Source organism: Nicotiana tabacum, chromosome 6 (assembly GCF_000715075.1).
Source record: "Nicotiana tabacum cultivar K326 chromosome 6, ASM71507v2, whole genome shotgun sequence".
In the NCBI taxonomy this organism is placed as follows: Eukaryota; Viridiplantae; Streptophyta; class Magnoliopsida; order Solanales; family Solanaceae; genus Nicotiana; species Nicotiana tabacum.
This window is the reverse complement of record NC_134085.1, coordinates 75,332,955-75,351,280: the sequence shown is the minus strand read 5'-3', so window position 1 is coordinate 75,351,280 and position 18,326 is coordinate 75,332,955. Positions and strand designations below refer to the sequence as shown.

The 18,326-nt window shown below is 37.5% G+C and overlaps 1 protein-coding gene across 1 annotated transcript; it reads right to left on the bottom strand.

Annotated features, from left to right (window-relative positions):
- Nucleotides 1-10,752: 10,752 nt before the first annotated feature.
- On the bottom strand, nucleotides 10,753-17,590 carry LOC107794054 (anthranilate synthase alpha subunit 1, chloroplastic). The gene is made up of 11 exons (XM_016616508.2): nucleotides 17,318-17,590; nucleotides 16,873-17,057; nucleotides 16,566-16,755; nucleotides 14,727-14,878; nucleotides 14,169-14,284; nucleotides 13,829-14,075; nucleotides 13,686-13,742; nucleotides 13,345-13,497; nucleotides 12,783-12,863; nucleotides 11,861-11,947; nucleotides 10,753-11,530 (listed from the first exon to the last, which is right to left on the bottom strand). Exons 1-11 carry the CDS (start codon nucleotides 17,466-17,468, stop codon nucleotides 11,090-11,092), a joined length of 1,860 nt encoding a protein of 619 aa, XP_016471994.2. The 5' UTR covers nucleotides 17,469-17,590; the 3' UTR covers nucleotides 10,753-11,089.
- Nucleotides 17,591-18,326: the final 736 nt, after the last annotated feature.

The window sequence follows — 18,326 nt, the reverse complement described above, 5'->3', positions numbered from 1 at the left end:
TTACCTTAGTCTATTTTTTTTTGCTTTGTCTTTTCTTTCTCTGTTTTTTTTGTACTGGCCAGTTTTGGCCGTGTATAATCTGCGGCCATTTGCGTAACTTTATAAATAAAAGGGGTTTTGTCGTTGTACGTCCTTTGTATTTATCTCCCTTCCCTTGCTTTACACACATTTTTTTTGCTTTGGCATAGAATTTCAGATTTTTGTATGGTGAATTCCTGACTTTTTAGGGAAGCCAATTTTAGCCGGACCGAGTAGGATTTCGTCGCGTGAGTTCGAATGGAGTCTCTTCGGATTCGATATTTGGGCGAGATTTGAGTTTTTACATGTCGCTTTAAGTAGATTCATCTTTGACTAAAACAAGGTTTATTCGGATTCATCATTTTGGACAAAGTCAGTCTTGGTTAGAGTCATTCGAGGGGGATTGAACTGTTGTTAATTTAGGCGAAGTCACTCTTTTTATATATATTCGAGTGAGGTCGAACTTGAGGCTCGTAGCGAAATAAATTTCTTAGTAAGTAAAAAAAAAGTCTGACGAGGACCGATGGCTGCAAAGGCATTATTGAGGTCGAACTCTTCTTTTAGCGATGGCCCTTTATCGTAGGGGTGTTATTTCGAGCTAATGTGGAAATGTTTACCCACTATGATTCGAATGAGGTCGAACTCTTCTCTTGGCGATGGCCCTTGTCCATAGGCGTGTTATTTCGAGCTAATGTCGAAATGTTAACCTGTTATTATTCGAATGAGGTCGAACTCTTCTCTTTGGCCATGGACCTTGGCTGTAGGGGTGTTATTTCGAGCTAATATCAAAATTTTAACCTGTTATAATTTGAACGAGGTCGAGCTCTTCTCTTTGGCGATGGACCTTGGCCGTAGGGGTGTTATTTCGAGCTAATGTCGAAATGTTAACCCGTTATAATTCGAACGAGGTCGAACTCTTTGGAGATGGCCCTTGGCCGTAAGGGTGTTATTTCGAGCTAATGTCGAAATGTTAACCCATTATAATTCGAACGAGGTCGAACTCTTCTCTTGGCGATGGCCCTTGGCCGTAGGGGTGTTATTTCAAGCTAATGTCAAAATGTTAACCTGTTATAATTCCAACGAGTTCGAACTCTTCTCTTTGGCGATGTCCATTGGTTGTAGGGCTGTTATTTCGAGATAATGTCGAAATGTTAACTCGTTATAATTCGAACGAGGTCGAACTCTTCTCTTTGGTGATGGCCCTTGGCCGTAGGGGTGTTATTTTGAGCTAATGTCGAAATGTTAACCCGTGATAATTCGAACGAGGTCGAACTCTTCTCTTTGGATATGGACCTTGGCCGTATGGGTGTTATTTCGAGCTAATGTCAAAATGTTAACCTGTTATAATTCGAACAAGGTCGAACTCTTCTCTTGGCGATGGCCCTTGGCCGTTGGGGTGTTATTTCGAGCTAATATCGAAATGTTAACCCGTTATAATTCGAAGTCGAACTCTTCTCTTTGGCGATGGCCCTTGGCCGTAAGGGTATTATTTCGAGCTGATGTTGAAATATTAACCTGTTATGACTCGAACGTGGTCGAGCTCTTCTCTTTGGCGATGGCCCTTGGCTGTAAGGGTGTTATTTCGAGCTGATGTCGAAATGTTAACCCGTTATGACTCGAACGAGGTCGAATTCTTCTCTTTTGTTACTCGATTTTGCTTTTTTTTTAGAGAATTGTGGGTTTCCCTTGGGGGAGTCCTAGTTTTGTTTAACTTCTGCGTTTCTTGGGTGAGTCCCAATTTGCTTAATTTCTACGTTTCTTGGGTGAGTCCCTGTTTGCTTAATTTTGTTTGAATTGGAGAGTATGATGATGTGGAGTATAAAATGTTGTTGTTTCGCTAACTGGGGAGTGTTGTATACGTTCGTTTCAAGCATATATTGGAATTTCCCTATATCCAGTCCCTTCATCGTTCGGCCTTAAAAGCTCGTCGTAGGCGGGGCGATGAATTATACCTTGAATTTAGAGATGTCCCCCTCATCGCCTCGTTAAAAACCTCCTCGAGAAAACCCAATTGGGACTAAACCTAGGTGAGGGAAAAAGAGTACGACTTGAGGGGCCTCACTTTTCAGAAGTTGAAGTGTTTGAGATGGGCGACATTTTGTAGTAGTTTTCTTTCCATTGTCTCTAGTTGGAATGCTCATTTGCTCTCTTGCTCGTGTTCCTGTTTAAGCAAACAACAGAAGGTAAACCAAAATGAGATTTTCCTTATCTCGATCCAATGAGTCGGTGAACGAGGGTAGCCTTATAGCGTTGCTTGCTCTGCCTGGCGTTTAAATGGTTGATGGAATGGTGGTTTTTAGATTCGGCGGCCTTATTTAGCTCTTTTTTTTTAGGTTCCCTAGCTCCGCATGGGTTGGGTTCGCCTTAACTGCTATGGTGTTGAAATTGAGTCCCGGTTCGATCTCGCCTGATTCATACCTATAATAAGGGAGACATATTGTACTTTATTCATGGATCATTCGATGTGTGGGTGGATGTGAGAGTAGGGCAGGATGTGCCCATTCTCTTACAGGATTGCGCAGTAGGTGTCGTCCTCTCATGTGTGGGTTTTCATGGATATTGGTTGTAACTTCTGCTTTTATATAGCAGTCTGATATGGATTAGCATGTGAGGTTTACTTACTACTCTTTCGGGTGGGTGATTAAAAATTCGCCGGTTTTGGATCTGAAGGAAACTAGGAAATTTTGCTAAGAAATCCCCTCAGACGGCGCCGAATTATTTGAACAAAAAGTTTAAGACTCTTTTGCTAACTTCAATTATCAATAAAAGGAAGGTAAATCTTAACCAAGCATAATTAATTCAGATCCAAACATATACAGCGGGAAATAACGAAAGGTGGGAACATATCAGATTTATTGATGTCATAATCTTAAATCAAATACGAGAAATGGGCTTACACCTGGAGCGAAAAAGAATTGTAAGGGAAAGAGTAAAGAGGAAAAAGCGAAGCAACTGTTCATCCGTGAGAGATTCCTCTTTTTTCCTCTTCTTCTCTCTGTTTTCCTTTCAGAAAAATCCCCCCCTTTTCTGAGCTTACCTGCTATGTGTATATATATATAGTTCCTAGGACTTTTATTCAATGGTCTTTGACCAGCACATTTTTGATGACTTAACTCTGAGGATGGCCAAGGTGTTCTTTACTATTTCGCCACCTCGGCAGGATCCCGGCTTGGTCGACCTCCCATCATTCCTATTGGGGGCGACCACTACGGTCAAAATATACAATGGTATCTTTAATTTCATTAATGTTGTATAATATATTAAGGACAAAGTGTCATGTATTTGCACATTCCGTTGTTAAACTTTAGGACATCATATCATTAACTTCATATATGCAGTGTAAATGTTAAGGACATGGCGTCCTTAACTTCATGTGTGCAGTGTAAATGTTAAGGACATAATGTCCTTAACTTGTATTTGCTCCTTAATAAGACAAAATCAAAGGTATACATATGGCCTCATGACAATGTGTATATCATATAATTATCATGAATTAATGTCACTATATATGTTCTTTTCTAGTTTGGGTTTCTAGCTACTTTCTTGAAACTCCCATTTTTCTAGCTAGTTAGAAAGGAAAATGGCACACTTACCTCCAAGAGCGCCTGACGTGACACCAAATTGGCCTGATTTTTCACTTCAAAAATTGAACAACTTATCTCCCAATGCAACTGCTGCTCACAATAACCCTTTATGGGCGGATGAATTCCTCGACTTCTCGTCGAAACGTGGGTCCCACCGGAGATCCACGAGCGACTCCATTGCTTTCTTGGAGACTCCAATGGTGGAGGAATGCACAAGGATATCACCAACTCCGGGTTCCAGCGGGACCAGTACTTTAAGGACATGGTGACCTTAACTTTAGGACATCATGTCCGTAACTTCATATGTGCAGTATAAATATTAAGGGCATAGTGTCCTTAACTTCATGTATGCAATGTAAATGTTAAGGACATAGTGTCCTTAACTTTATTAGTGTTGTGTAAATATTAAGGACATAGTATCATTAACTTCATGAATGCCGTGTAAATATTAAGGACAAAGTATCCTATATTTGCAGATCCCGTTATTAAACTTTAGGACATCATGTCCTTAACTTCATATGTGCAGTGTAAATGTTAAGGACATGACGTCCTTAACTTCATGTGTGCAGTGTAAATATTAAGGATACCATATCCTTAATATTTATACGGCACTCATGAAAAAAGGGTAAAAACATCTTTTCGTATTTATTTTAATAAAGTAATGACTATTTTTGCTCAGCATTAAAAATACTGAATAAAAACTAAATCCTATGTTAAAAAGTGGATATCCTACGCCATTTCTACTCAAATTCATAACTCAACTCGATTAAACTTGGACAAACTACTAAGAAATAAGTTGATTTAAATCAGCCACAACGAATTATTTGACTAACTTTTTACCCTAATATTGTTAACACTAACACAAATTTTGGATCCTCTTCATGAAACATTATTTTCATTTCGTCAAGTGTCAATTTTGTTGTAGCGACACTCGAGATTTATTAACTTAACAAGCATCCTAACCATATTGAAAGGAATAGATTTTCAGTAAGTGCTATCACAAAATTTGGCACATATTACGTTCATTTTAGAATGTTCGAAAAAGGATTAAATTTGCCTCTATATCATTTGAAATCGCTCAATTTTGTCTTCTGTTATATTTCTGTCTATTAACGTCCTTATTGTTAACAAATCATTTTGTATTTGATATTGACATTATCGAAATTCCAGCATGAAATGGATGGATTTCATGTGTCTAAATTTTTCAAGAAAAAATATCTAAATTTACCTTCAACTTCTGACTATAATTTAAATTAAAATTAGCATTACGTTGGAGTTCTATGAGAGATTAAGAGCAAAAACGAGTTTGTCTCCTGAATTATCATTGTTAAACCAATAAATTAAAAGAGGACAAAATTACTCAATTCTGAATAGTACAAGGCTACAAGCACATTTGATCCACTCCCTGGATTTTTTATATCCAAATACAAAGTTAAAAGAGACAGTACCCTCTTTCTAGTTCTCTATTCAGATAATATAATATGGCTAAGCTACGGGGATGTCCTGCCAACGAAACATTTCAGAGGGGTAATGGTTATCTACTGTCACTACAATAATTCACATGATCGCATCCAAATATTCCTTTATACTGTAATTATAAATGGAATTCTCCAAATTACAAGTCATTACTTCTTAACAAAACAGAAAAAGAAAATGAAAAATGACTATGAAACTTTGAATTAAGACGCATATCCAGAATTTAAAGGAGATGAGATTTGCTTACCAAAATTTGGAAGTATCTTACCAAAATCTAGGGGTGTACAAAGAAATCGATAAATCACATCAAACCGATAATTCAAGTCAAACCAAAAAAAAAAAAAAAAAACGATTGTAGTTTGGTTTGATTTGGTATTGGAAAAAAAACTGTTGCGGAAGCCAAATGTATATAGTGTGAATGAGTCACAACTACTATATCAAAAATTATGACAGCCACCAAATAATAAATAAGACAATAAAGCAACAATAAAAGGAACACCAGAATTTACGAGGTTCGGCCAATTTTGCCTACTTCCTCGGACACAACCAATATTTTATTCCACTCCAAAATACAAGTGAAATAATACTAAAGAGAGAAGATACAAATGCCTTAAGAAAATAAGAAGGCAAATGAGATGTGTATTTAAATCCTAAACATTAGGCCTCTTCTTATAGGGAAATATTTTCCCCCAAATGAAATCATCCACCGATGTGGGACAATTTCTTTTGTCAATCAACAAATCTCCACCTTGACAAAATTCCACATCTTTAATTTTCTCTCAATAACAAATTTTGGTTGTGTCTTCATCTTCTATCTTCAGTGTTCAACAATTTTGATCAAATCCAAACAATGTTGAAACTTGACCGCAGTCACCACTTTTGTCAGCATATCAGCGGGATTCTCCGTAGTATGAATTTTCTTCACCGTGACTCCACCTTCTTCTATGATTTCTCGGACGAAATGATACCGAACATCAATGTGCTTCGTCCTTGCATGATAAACTTGGTTCTTCGCTAATTGAATAGCACTTTGACTATCACAAAAAATTGTGATACTTTTTTGTTCAACACCAAGCTCTTTTAGCAACCCCTGAAGCCAAATTACCTCTTTCACAGCCTCTGTAATAGCCATGTACTATGCCTTTGTTGTAGACAAAGCAACTGTTGACTGCAAAGTAGACTTCCAATTAACTGGTGCCTTTGCAAAAGTAAACACATAACTAGTAGTTGATCTTCATTTGTCTAGATCACCCGCAAAATCCGAGTCACAATATCCAACTACAGACTGATTGTCTTCCTGCTCAAAAACTAACCCAACATCTACAGTATTATGAATATACCGTAGAATCCACTTCACAGCTTGCCAATGCTCCTTTCCCGGATTATGCATATATCTGCTAATAACTCCAGCAGCTTGTGAAATGTCAGGTCTCGTACAGACCATTGCATACATCAAGCTACCAACAACATTTGCGTATGGTACCTTTGACATATACTCTCGTTCAGCTTCATCTTTTGGCGACATAGTAGTACTTAGCTTAAAATGGGGAGCAAGTGGAGTACTAACTGGCTTAGTCTTTTCATCTATGCCAAAACGTTGTAGTACTCTTTTCAAATATTCTTTCTGAGATAAACAGAGTTTCTTTGAACGTCTATCTCTTATTATCTCCATGCCAAGAATTTTCTTTGCCTCACCCAGATCCTTCATCTCGAACTCCTTCTTCAGTTGAATCTTCAACTTATCAATTTCTTCCGAATTCTTGGAAGCTATCAACATATCATCAACATATAGGAGAAGATATACAAATGAACCATCTTTAAGCTTGCGCAAATACATACAATGATCGTATTTGCTTCTCTTGTATCCTTGCCGCAACATAAACTCGTCAAATCGTTTGTACCATTGTCTAGAAGATTGTTTCAATCCGTACAATGATTTTTCAAGTTTGCACACCATATTTTCTTTTCCAGCAACTTTGAATCCTTCTGGCTGAGTAATGTAGATTTCCTCCTCCAAGTTTCCATGTAAAAATGCAGTTTTTACATCCATCTTAACTAGTTCCAAATCCAACTATGCTACCAAAGCCAACATAATTCTAATGGAGAAATGTTTTACAACTGGAGAAAAAACTTCATTGTAATCAATTCCCTCCTTTTGAGCATATCTTTTGGCCACCAATCTTGCTTTGTAGCGAACATCTTCTTGGTTAGGAAATCTTTCTTTCTTTGCAAATACTCATTTGCACCTAATTGTTTTCTTTCCCTTCGGGAGATTGATCAATCTCCATGTATGATTCTGATGAAGGGATTGTATTTCATCATTCATGGCAATCCTCCACTTATCTTCTTCTGAACTTTGGACTGCGTCTTTATAAGTGGTAGGAACATCATCAGCTACAATTGAGGCGGTACAAGCAACCGTCTCTATAAGACGAACGGATTTTGTTATTGTCCTTTTTGGCCTGCTATTTGCAATTGATTCAAGTTGTTGTTGAGGTTCCTGAGTTGGAATCTCCCTCTCTATTGGCTCTTCTTCCAGAGGATAATCTTCATTTGTTTCCTCCTCTGCTTCTTGTGTAAGAAAAATAAATTTTCCCTCAAACTCCACCTGCTTAGAAGCACCATCATTTTGTTTGGTATCTTCTGTTACCTTATTTATCATAGCAGATTCATCAAAGGTAATATACCTGCTGAATATTACTTTCTTTGTCATAGGACACCATAAGCGATATCCTTTGACTCCAGAAGTAATCCCCATAAAAATAGCCTTCTTTGCCCTTGGATCCAATTTTGACTCTGTCACATGATAATATGCAGTTGAACCAAATACGTGCAAAGAGTCATAATCTACAACAGGCTTTCCATACCATTTTTCAAATGGTGTCTTGCCATCAATAGCAGCAGATGGTAGACGATTAATGAGGTGGCATGCATATGTAACTGCCTTAGCCCAAAATTCTTTGCCCAAGCCAGCATTGGACAACATACACCGTACCTTCTCCAGCAAGGTCCGGTTCATACGTTCTGCCACTCCATTCTGTTGTGGTGTATGTCTGACAGTGAAGTGTCGGACGATGCCATCTTTTTCACAGACCTTATTGAAATGATCATTTTTGTATTCACCTCCATTGTCCGTGCAAATACACTTGATCCTCTTGCCTATTTGATTCTCCACCATCGTCTTCCATTTGAGAAAAATTCCCAATACTTCATCTTTGCTCTTCATTGTATATACTCACACTCTTCGGAAAAAATCATCAACAAAGGTTACAAAATAGTGCCTCCCACCCAATGAAGGTGTTTTGGAAGGACCCCAAACATCAGAGTGTACATAATCTAAAATGCCTTTAGTATTATGGATCGTTGTACCAAATTTAACCCTTGTCTGTTTTCCTTTGACACAATGCTCGCAAAACTCCAAGTTGCAAGCCTTTACTCCTTTTAACAATCCTTGATCTGATAGAGTTTTCAAGGATTTACCTCCAGCATGTCCCAAGCGCATGTGCCATAGCCTGGTTGCTTCTGCCTCTTTTTCGTTACTGGATGTTACTGTCGCTATCCCAACAACTGTACTACCGTGATAACGGTACATGTTATTGTTCTTCCAATTGGCCTTCATTATCACTAGTGCACCGGAGCATACTCTCGTCACTCCATTTTCTGCAATGATTTTGAACCCTTTGATTTTAGGGCTCCCACAGAGATGAGATTCTTCTTCAATTCCGGTACACATCGAACATCTGTTAATGTTCTGATCATTCCATCATGGTTCCTTAATTGTATTGAACCAATGCCATATGAGGTAAGAGGGTTGTTATCCGTTGTGTGGATGACTCCATATTCTCCTTCTTGAAAATCCACGAACCAGTCCCTGTTGGGACACATATGATAACTACAAGCCGAGTCCATCAATCATATGTCTGATGATGTTGATGGCTCGGTTGTAACTAATGAGAAGTCTAAATCATCACAATCAGCTACATTTGAATCCATAATGGCCTTTCCATTGGTATGTTTGGTCTTATTCTTCAACTTCGGACAGTCTTTCTTCCAGTGTCCCTTTTCTCGACAAAAGGCACATTCATCTTTGCTGGGTCTAGATCTTGACTTGGATCTTCCCTTCTTTGTCCTCATTTGATTTTGAGGACGACCCCTCACAACCAGTGTTTCTCCTTCTCCACCCTTTTATTTTTCTCCATTTCTTTGTTCATAGCTGTACAAAGCCGAACAAACTTCTCTGAGAGAAAGTTCATCATTCCCATGGAGTAGAGTAGTTTCAAGGTGCTCGTACTCATCAGGAAGTGACCCCAACAACATCAAGGCCAAGTCACCATCATCAAAAGTTGTATCCATATTTTGCAAATCTGTGACCAACTTATTGAAACCGGTGATATGTTCGTTCATTGTGGTACCAGGAACATAGGTGAAGCGAAACAGTCTCTTCTTCATGTACAATTTATTTTGACTGTTTTTCTTCAAAAATTTATCCTCCAGCGCTTTCCATAATTACTTGCAGAAGTTTCCTTTGTGTATGGATATTTCTGCTCTCTAGCAAGGTAGGATCGAATGGTACCGCAAGCAACACGGTTGATAATTCTCCAATCTTCTTCTCCAATAACATCTGATCTTTTTTCTTCAATGGCAAGATCTAGCCCTTGTTGAAAAAGGACATCTAGAACCTCGCCTTGCCACATACCAAAATGTCCTGACCCGTCAAAAATTTCTACCGCAAATTTCGCATTTGACACAATTTTTGTCATAAGCGAAGATGCCAATGATGACGTATTGTTGACACTTGATGTAGATTCTTCTTGTTTATTGTCTCCCATCTTTGACACAAATATTATTTAATAGCCGACGACACAAATCAAGATTATTTCCTTTCTGGTGTGGAAGATCAGACTAAGCTGCAACCACAAAGCATACTCAGACAGAACCTTGACTCAGTTACCAAGATAAATCTTTTCTGATGTGGAAGATCAGACTATGCTGCAACCACAGAGCATACTTAGACAGTACCTTGGCTCTGATACCAATTGTTGCGGAAGCCAAATGTATATAATGTGAATGAGTCACAACTACTATACCAAAAATTATGACAGCCACCAAATAATAAATAAGACAATAAAACAACAATAAAAGGAACACCGGAATTTACGAGGTTCGGCCAATTTTGCCTACTTCCTCGGACACAACCAATAATTTATTCCACTCCAAAATACAAGTGAAATAATATTAAAGAAAGAAGATACAAATGCCTTAAGAATATAAGAAGGCAAATGAAAGGTGTATTTAAATCCTAAACATTAGGCCTCCTTTTATAGGAAAATACTTTCCCCCAAATGAATTCATCCACCGATGTGGGACAATTTCTTTTGTCAATCAACAAAAACCATAATTAGTTTGGTTTGGTTTTAACTAAAAAAGTGAAACCGAAACCAAACCAACCCGATAATATAATTATACAGTTTTTAATAATATTTTATACATAACAAAGATAGCAACAATTTGTTATCGTATTTTTACTTCTCTAGATCAACAATTTTTATCACACACAAGTATTCCGACACCGCGATTTTCAAAAAACAAAAACATATATATCTTTTCAGGTTTCATACCCCCAGGTTGATAATTTCTCTCAGGTAGTCTGATTCCGGTTCCTTCACTCACACATGCACACAAAACTAAATTACAGTATTAATTAATTTATAAAGGAAGTCAGCTGAATGTAGGTTCCTTAAAATTTGGAACAGTGTTTCAGTTTGAAAAGACAAGGAAGTGTTAAATGTTCTCAGCGTCGCAAGGAGCTTTTCCAAATTGCTGATGGCATTGATTCTCACCCGCATACAAGGATTGAACATTTTATCAATTTGCTATATATGTGCATGCACTGTCCTTTCAGGAACACCAAAATGAAGGTCATTCTAAACAACTATCTTCAGCAACTACAGTCTCAATCCAGTAAAAGATTAAACTGAACAAGAAAACCACTTTAGAATTTATGTACATCTTCATATTCGGTAGTTTCTTTTCTCATGTACTCTGTCCTTCGACATAACAGATGTTTGACGTTGTACCCTTGAAAATAGATTTGGCACAGAACCATTTATCTTGACTGATGGTTTGTGTCTTCCCTTTACAAAAGCTGACTCGGCCACGTCAATGGCTCGGCACAAACCGGCTACTTTATTCTCACATTCTATCTGTTCCTCGTCAGGATTACTATCAGCCACAATTCCAGCCCCAGATTGGAGATGAGCAACCCATTCCTGACGCTTGCTGGCATCTGTATATGAATACATTGTGTCGTAACGAGCTCCATTGAGGAATACCATCGTCCTTAGAGCTAGTGCAATGTCCATATCCCCTGAAAAGGAAATGCCTCCAAACCCACCACTGTAAGGCCCTCTCCGAGTTACTTCTAGTTGATCAATCAACTCCATGGCCTTTACCTGGATCATAGCACGATACATGAACAAAGAGCAGGACTTGAAACCTTTCTCGTGTGTACAAATTTGTTAGTTAAATATAGAAAATGAAGTTGGACTTTTCTTGTCTTTCAAAATCATGTTGATTTGCTGATAAATTGGAAATCAGTGGAACTCTTCCTCTGGTCCTCGTAGTAGGACAAACAGATATAGATCAGCTTCACTTTAAGCAAGTATCAGTGTAGAATGTAACGTCGCCTCTATATTCCCACGTTTGTTAAGAGAAGGTAATAACTTGAAACTAAAATTCCATCAACAATGAAAGACCAGCGAATTCAAAGTCAAGAATTTAACCTTTGGTGCTCCACTGACGGTCCCAACAGGCAATGCAGCTCGTAGTGCATCCCAACAGGTTAAATGATCAAGCAACTCTCCAGAGACCTGTGGTGAAGAAAATGTCATAATGTGATTCCTGTAAGTAGTCATGCTCATAAATGTCATCCAGGTACTCCAAGTAGTAGGAAGTCAGATGTTGCCTCACATGGAACAACCAAAGATCATTTTTTGGGAGATGTAATACACTGCATATTTTCTTGATTGAAAAAAGAATATTCAACACATCTTTTACCTTTGTTGACATGGAGTATTTGTTCACTATTGCCTCTAGTTGATCCTCTATAAATGCAAAGTTCTGAAGCTATGTGTGAATTTAGAGTCCACTTCTACATATCTTGGGTTACGTTTGAGCTTGTTTACTTTGTTTCAACAGCATATATGAGATGCAGGGCATCCAGGGGGGTTACCTAGTGGTTACTTAAGTTGGAGGAGAACCCTCATGTCTCAGGTTCAAATTCCAGTGGAGGCAAAAAATACTAGGTGCTTTCTTGCTACCTGCCTAAGCCTTGGGAGCAGAGTTTACCTACTACTTGTACTGATACGAAGTAGCAGGTACTCAGTGGAATAGTCGAGGTGCGCACAAGTTCGCTCAGATATCACTGTCATAAAAAATATGAGATGCATGCAGACAGGCTCCAACGCACAGGCAAATGTATTTGACACACAGGCAGTAGCTGCAACATAAGAGATAGTCACATATGAACCATCAAAGTATCATCAATTCGGAATTTCTTTTCTTTCCCTGTTGGGTCTCTTTTGTCCATGTTATTTGCATTTTCGGGAATGAGCAGAATGTAAAGGAAAATTAGAGTCCAACAAGAACATCAAAAGGCAATTTAGATTCCAGTATGACCTCGGACGAAATCAAATATGGACTCACCGTGGAGCTTATGTGCATCACATGGGAATACCGCTCGACGCTCATGAGCTTTTCAACATTCACAGAGCCAGGTTTTGACACCTATAGCAAGAAAAGGAAATATTTGGGTAACCAATGTATTTTTCAAGTGCAAGTCAAAACATATTCAGGAAACAAAAAAAGAGGCACCCAAGTTCAGTTGTTGTATTTACATGAAACAACCAACGCCGAGGGGTTCTATCACAGTTGAAAAGGGCTCTACCTGAAGTATATTGTGGAACAGAAGATACTCACACTGTCATAGAAGAGAGGTAACAACTAACAGGAAAGAATAAGGGGGACGGACATTGCATTTTGTATGGCTAGAATGTTAAAGAGTGTAGCAGAAGCAGATGATTCATGCTGCATGACACCCTCTATGTTAGCATTTCATGAAAAAAATGGGCAGAAAAAGGAAGCAGTTAATAATTTTAGTATTTCTATTTCTAATTTTTTACCAAGCAAGGCTCTCTGCCACTCATTGAACAAGATATATATTAAAGCTCTTGGTGATGCAAAAATTCTGGAATGGTCAGTAATAAACCTTTCCTACATCATTTCGTCCTAAATCAACCAGCATGATGTGCTCTGCGCATTGTTTCTCATCTTTTAACATCTGCATTTCCAACATCACATCCTCATCAGGTGTCTTCCCTCTTCTGCTTGTCCCAGCCAATGGTCGATTAACAATTCTTCTCTGTCATTGGAACAAATGATGTATATAAACATTACAAACTCTCAAAAACTAAGAAGGAATTAAAATGTGTGAACAGAAAACAAGGGAGACACTATGGACCCTGGTTCCAATATGCCGTAAGAAAAGCAGCAATGCCCAAGCTAAATCTAAGGTTAAATGTTTGAGAAGAACAAGATCATCACTGTTACCTTCTTCACACGTGTCAGAATTTCCGGGCTCGATGCAACTAAAATACAGCCTCTGGCCTGATATAGAAAAGACAACATAGTAAGTCAACTGGAGCAGGCAACCGAGATCAGATATTTACTCACAGTGAAAGAGAAGAACCGACTTGTATGTAAGTCATGTATGGGCTTGGATTCACAATTCTTAATGCTCTGTAGACTTCAAATGGGTCAGCAAATGTTCTTCTCTCAAAGCGTTGACTTAAAACAATTTGAAATATGTCTCCTGCAGCAATGTGCTCCTTTGCTTGTAAGACAGCATTCTTGTACTCCTCACTTGTCATGTTTCCCTTGGTTAATGAAGGTCCAAATGTGTGAGTACAGAAATCCACAGAACCGGGAGATAACCTTGGACTAAAGAATAAAAATAAGCTTAGATGTGGATAAGCAAATAATATTGCTGGATTGCTAGTTTTAATGCATAAAGAAAAACAAAAAAGGACTTACGACTCAATTCCTTGTACTCTGGATACTAATATTTCTAAGCGTTTCTTCCCATCAAGATATGCCTCAGGAAGAGATGAATACTGATCCAACCGCACCCAGTGAATCACATGTGCTTTCTGCGGGAACGAAAAGTTGACAGTATTAATTCCTAAGCGCCATGGAAACAGTAACAAAGAAGGCGAGGAAGAAAAGAAATCTAATGCAAATTGGTGATTCTAGAATATGAAAAACTATAAAGATGTGTCATTAATTGCTGAAAATGTTCTACATGTGCATAATAAAGGAAAACAGAGGTATGTGTTCATTCATAATGCTTAAATTGCTTGTGTTTGTATTATGTCCTAAGTGGAAAAGTAGTTAATCATACATGTGGTTCAACTTTAACACAAGCAATCATCCTGTAAAAGTTGATTCTTATATGCGCCAAGTAAATCAAGAACGTCAGATGTTAGCCTGACTTTGAAAAGGCTGGATAAGAACTAAAATGGGTAAAAGAATAAGAGACCATTCATAAGTAACACTCAAGAGCTCTTCCAACCTTTATTTGGACGAAAATACCTTCTCAACATGATCAAACACAACGACATCTTCATATAGTCCTAGTTGAATATCTGCAAGGTTCCGGTCATCCTCTGGAGCCCTTAGGAATGGTAACTTCCTGTTCTCTACATACCGAACTGTGTCATATGAGAAATAACCAACCCATCCACCTGTTAGCAACGATAACAGGAACATTGAATTAATATTTCTTCTCAGAGACATTATTAAAAATGCAGTACATTACAATAAATGGCACTATTATGTGTACTTATTATGATGCCGGTCACCTCACCACATGTAATATCCTTCTGAGAAGAATATGATTCTGAGGAACTGTATATAATAGCATCAATAGAGTACAGTTGCAGATTGGAAAATGTAAATGAGTCTTTTATCCATCATAATTATTCTTCTTTTACTTTAGGAATTAGGTGTAATATGCAAATCCTGAAAAAGAATACGCAACTCGTGCAAATTAAGCACTATACTGATATTCCCTCCTTGCAGACAACCACTGTTCCAATAAATAAATCCTAGAGAACAGGAATAAATATCATCTCTCCATATCAAAAAAATATATTTTCCTATCTCATATTTAATACCAACTTAAGCCACGTTCGTTAGAAATAATCCTCCTTTATGATTACCAAGATATCATGCCAGCAGATGTGCATGGAACTCAAGGTGTAGTAGCCTTCTCAAATATTTCATAAATTATCAAGGACAACTGAACACTGATGCAAAATGACATCAACGAGACCGTAATGAGATGGAACAGAACGGAGTGACCAATAATAATATGGAAGCTCCAAACAGAAACAGTTCATTTAAAATTATTGGAGTTGGTTGAGAATTGGGGAGTTGATTTATGGATACTGTTAGAGAACATATCCAGAAGTGCAACATTTTTTCCGCATAGATGTCATACATATCTAACTTTACTATTTAACTACTACAACAAATTTTAGATCCCCAAGTCCCACACATTGACAAGCCATGCGGAAATATTTATGACTATCACAACATGACCCGCTTAATTATGCTTGAGATTTTTAGAACATGACAAGCTTGTGATCTCGTATAAAGACAAAAACAAGCAGGAAAGGCAGATTTCTAAATTAAGGAATGCTCTGATGATCTTCATGAGCATGCACATAGAAATACATGTAATCAGTGACATTAAACATCCAAAAAACTCAGATAGTTATACCACCATATTACAAGTGACATAGAGCTCCCGTCACTTAAGTTTGTGTCTGGAATACCATAACAATCTTTTTTTTTTTGTGGTTTGGGGGGGGGGGGGGGGGATAGGTAATTTAACCATAGCTGTTAATCATCAATATCCAAACTTCCTGATTTGGATCAAAATGGAATCTAGCATCATGAATCGCTTCCAGGCAAGAAAAGCCCATAAATTTAACACCTTAGACACTGTTTCTAAATAAATGGAGAGCTAGCGGTAGTTGCCCTTGAATCCATGCCTCAAATACTTTCATCATTACAACCTAATTTTCCTTTCAACATACAGCCAACATAAAAGTTTAATGCTATTTATTGCATAAACAGTAGCAACTTACGCATGTTGACATAAATTATAGTTCCACAGGAAACCAGCAGGATTTGCAGCTTTAAATATTATATAGCGCACCTCATAGTCCGATAGTTCACCAGTTGACAAAAAACCCAAAACTAATTTTGAACACAAACCATTATACTAAGCATATTTGTGTATCCAGTGAAATTTAGCTGTTAATTGAGAGCCCTACAGTTATTATTCCTTCTCGAAAGTAGGAAAACAAACAGTTCCTCACATCCAAAAACTTATACCGCAACTAATGAAAACAAAATCCTCACCACAAAAGGTATCAGGAAGTTCATCAACAAGCCTGGGCTTCCATTCCTCAGAAATACACCTCGGAATCGTCATGGGATCTTGGACAGTCTTCTGGGTCAATTTTCCAGTGTGGTGGTCCAATATAGTCACATTGTGTTCCTTAGCCACAATTTCCATAGATGGTTGAGCCCCCACCACACTGTAGCGCCCCTAAGAAATTAAAACCAACTATGACGTTTAGCATCATTCTAATTATTGAATCAATAACCAAAAGATAAGTAAATAAGAAGCGGTAAAAATTAAAGTCAAATTTTTAAATCCCCTTACAACACTAGAACCCCGAAACCCAGGTTCAACGGATTCAAAGAGAAAGCTTGGAGCTTCACGATCGTCTTCTTTCACCAAACACCGGTAAGCCAGCACCGGAGTCAAATGATCAGAAAAAATGGTTTTCTGCAGCGGAATCAAGTTTCCGCTTTTAGAAGCTTCAATGAACCTGTCCTCATCCATAACTGAAACCAAAAAAAAAAAAAAGGAAAACAAAAATTTCTCTCACACATAAACATATCGTACGTAGCAAAGCAGCGCAGCTCCCAAGCAATAAGAAATGCTCAAAAAAAAATAAATTGAAGAACAAAACATTCGTGAAACTCAACTTGAAATAAGATTGTTATGAATTTTAAAACAGCATCAGTACAGACAATTTTACTTCTTTTTTTATTCAAAAAAAAGTAGAGACATTATTACTTGAGAGAGTGGGGGTATCTACTACCTAGAGATGAAGAGTGAAGACAGCGGCATTGTAGTGTACGGACACGAAGCGAAAGTGAAGAAGTTGAGCTCCGGCAAGAAAAGACGGCGAGTGGCAGAACTTTCCGGTGGGTGGCCGGAAACAACCGGTGTGAGATAGGTAACGACTGCATTTCTACAATAGCACAACACCAGAAAGAGATAAAAGTGAGGAGGAAGTGGTGAAATGGGGATTTTTGACGGTGACTATGAATTATGAAAATGTGGGATCGCTCATTTATACTAGTTGCCTCCGCATTCGAGGTTTTAAATGTCTGAAAACGTTTTAAATGTTCGCATTCAGAAAATGTCGTCTTCACTTAATATAGCTAATTAATAGGAGTATTATTTCTAGTATAATATAATAAATAATAATGATGTCTGATCTTAATTCTTATCTACAATATTTATTTCTCATACTTTTAACTTGGTTAGCACAATCAGAAAATAATCCTGATATCAAAATTGATATTATTATTTTTGGACACGTTTGGCTGATGTTTCGTTTCCAAGATGAAGAAAGCCGGTATAATCTTGTCCCTAATGTTACATGTAGTAGTTTTAGTGTTATTAGTTTTAGGATACGTGCGTTGAGCGTGTATTGTATTTTATTGAATATAAAATCTTAAGAGAGTTACATACATTTTATTTTCTAAATTATGTTTGTATTATAAAATGAAAGCTGAATAAAATTATAACTTTTTGAAATGACTTTTCTTTATCCTATTTAGCTAATTAATCAATAAAGGACAAAACTCTATCCCATAGAAGTTCTCCATCATCTCAATCAATATATTTGACGTAATAACTTTTTCAATTTTATAATTTTATATTTTTAATTTTCACAAGTTTTCGTTCTTCCTCTAAGTTAGAACATATAACCCTTGAAGATTTAAGAGTTAATCTAAAAAAGCTTGATAAGCTGTACAGTATTGAGTTCATTCTAAAAGATACAAATATGATCTATTTCTCGGAGAGCAAAATGCAAAGTC

Excerpts from the sequence above, each read along its gene's own strand:
- LOC107794054 (XM_016616508.2), bottom strand. The coding sequence starts at position 17,468 with ATGCAGTCGTTACCTATCTCACACCGGTTGTTTCCGGCCACCCACCGG. Across the intron at positions 13,498-13,685 it reads TTCTGACACGTGTGAAGAAG|AGAAGAATTGTTAATCGACC; the intron begins GTAACAGTGATG and ends TTCCAATGACAG. Across the intron at positions 11,948-12,782 it reads TGATGCACATAAGCTCCACG|GTCTCTGGAGAGTTGCTTGA; the intron begins GTGAGTCCATAT and ends TCTTCACCACAG.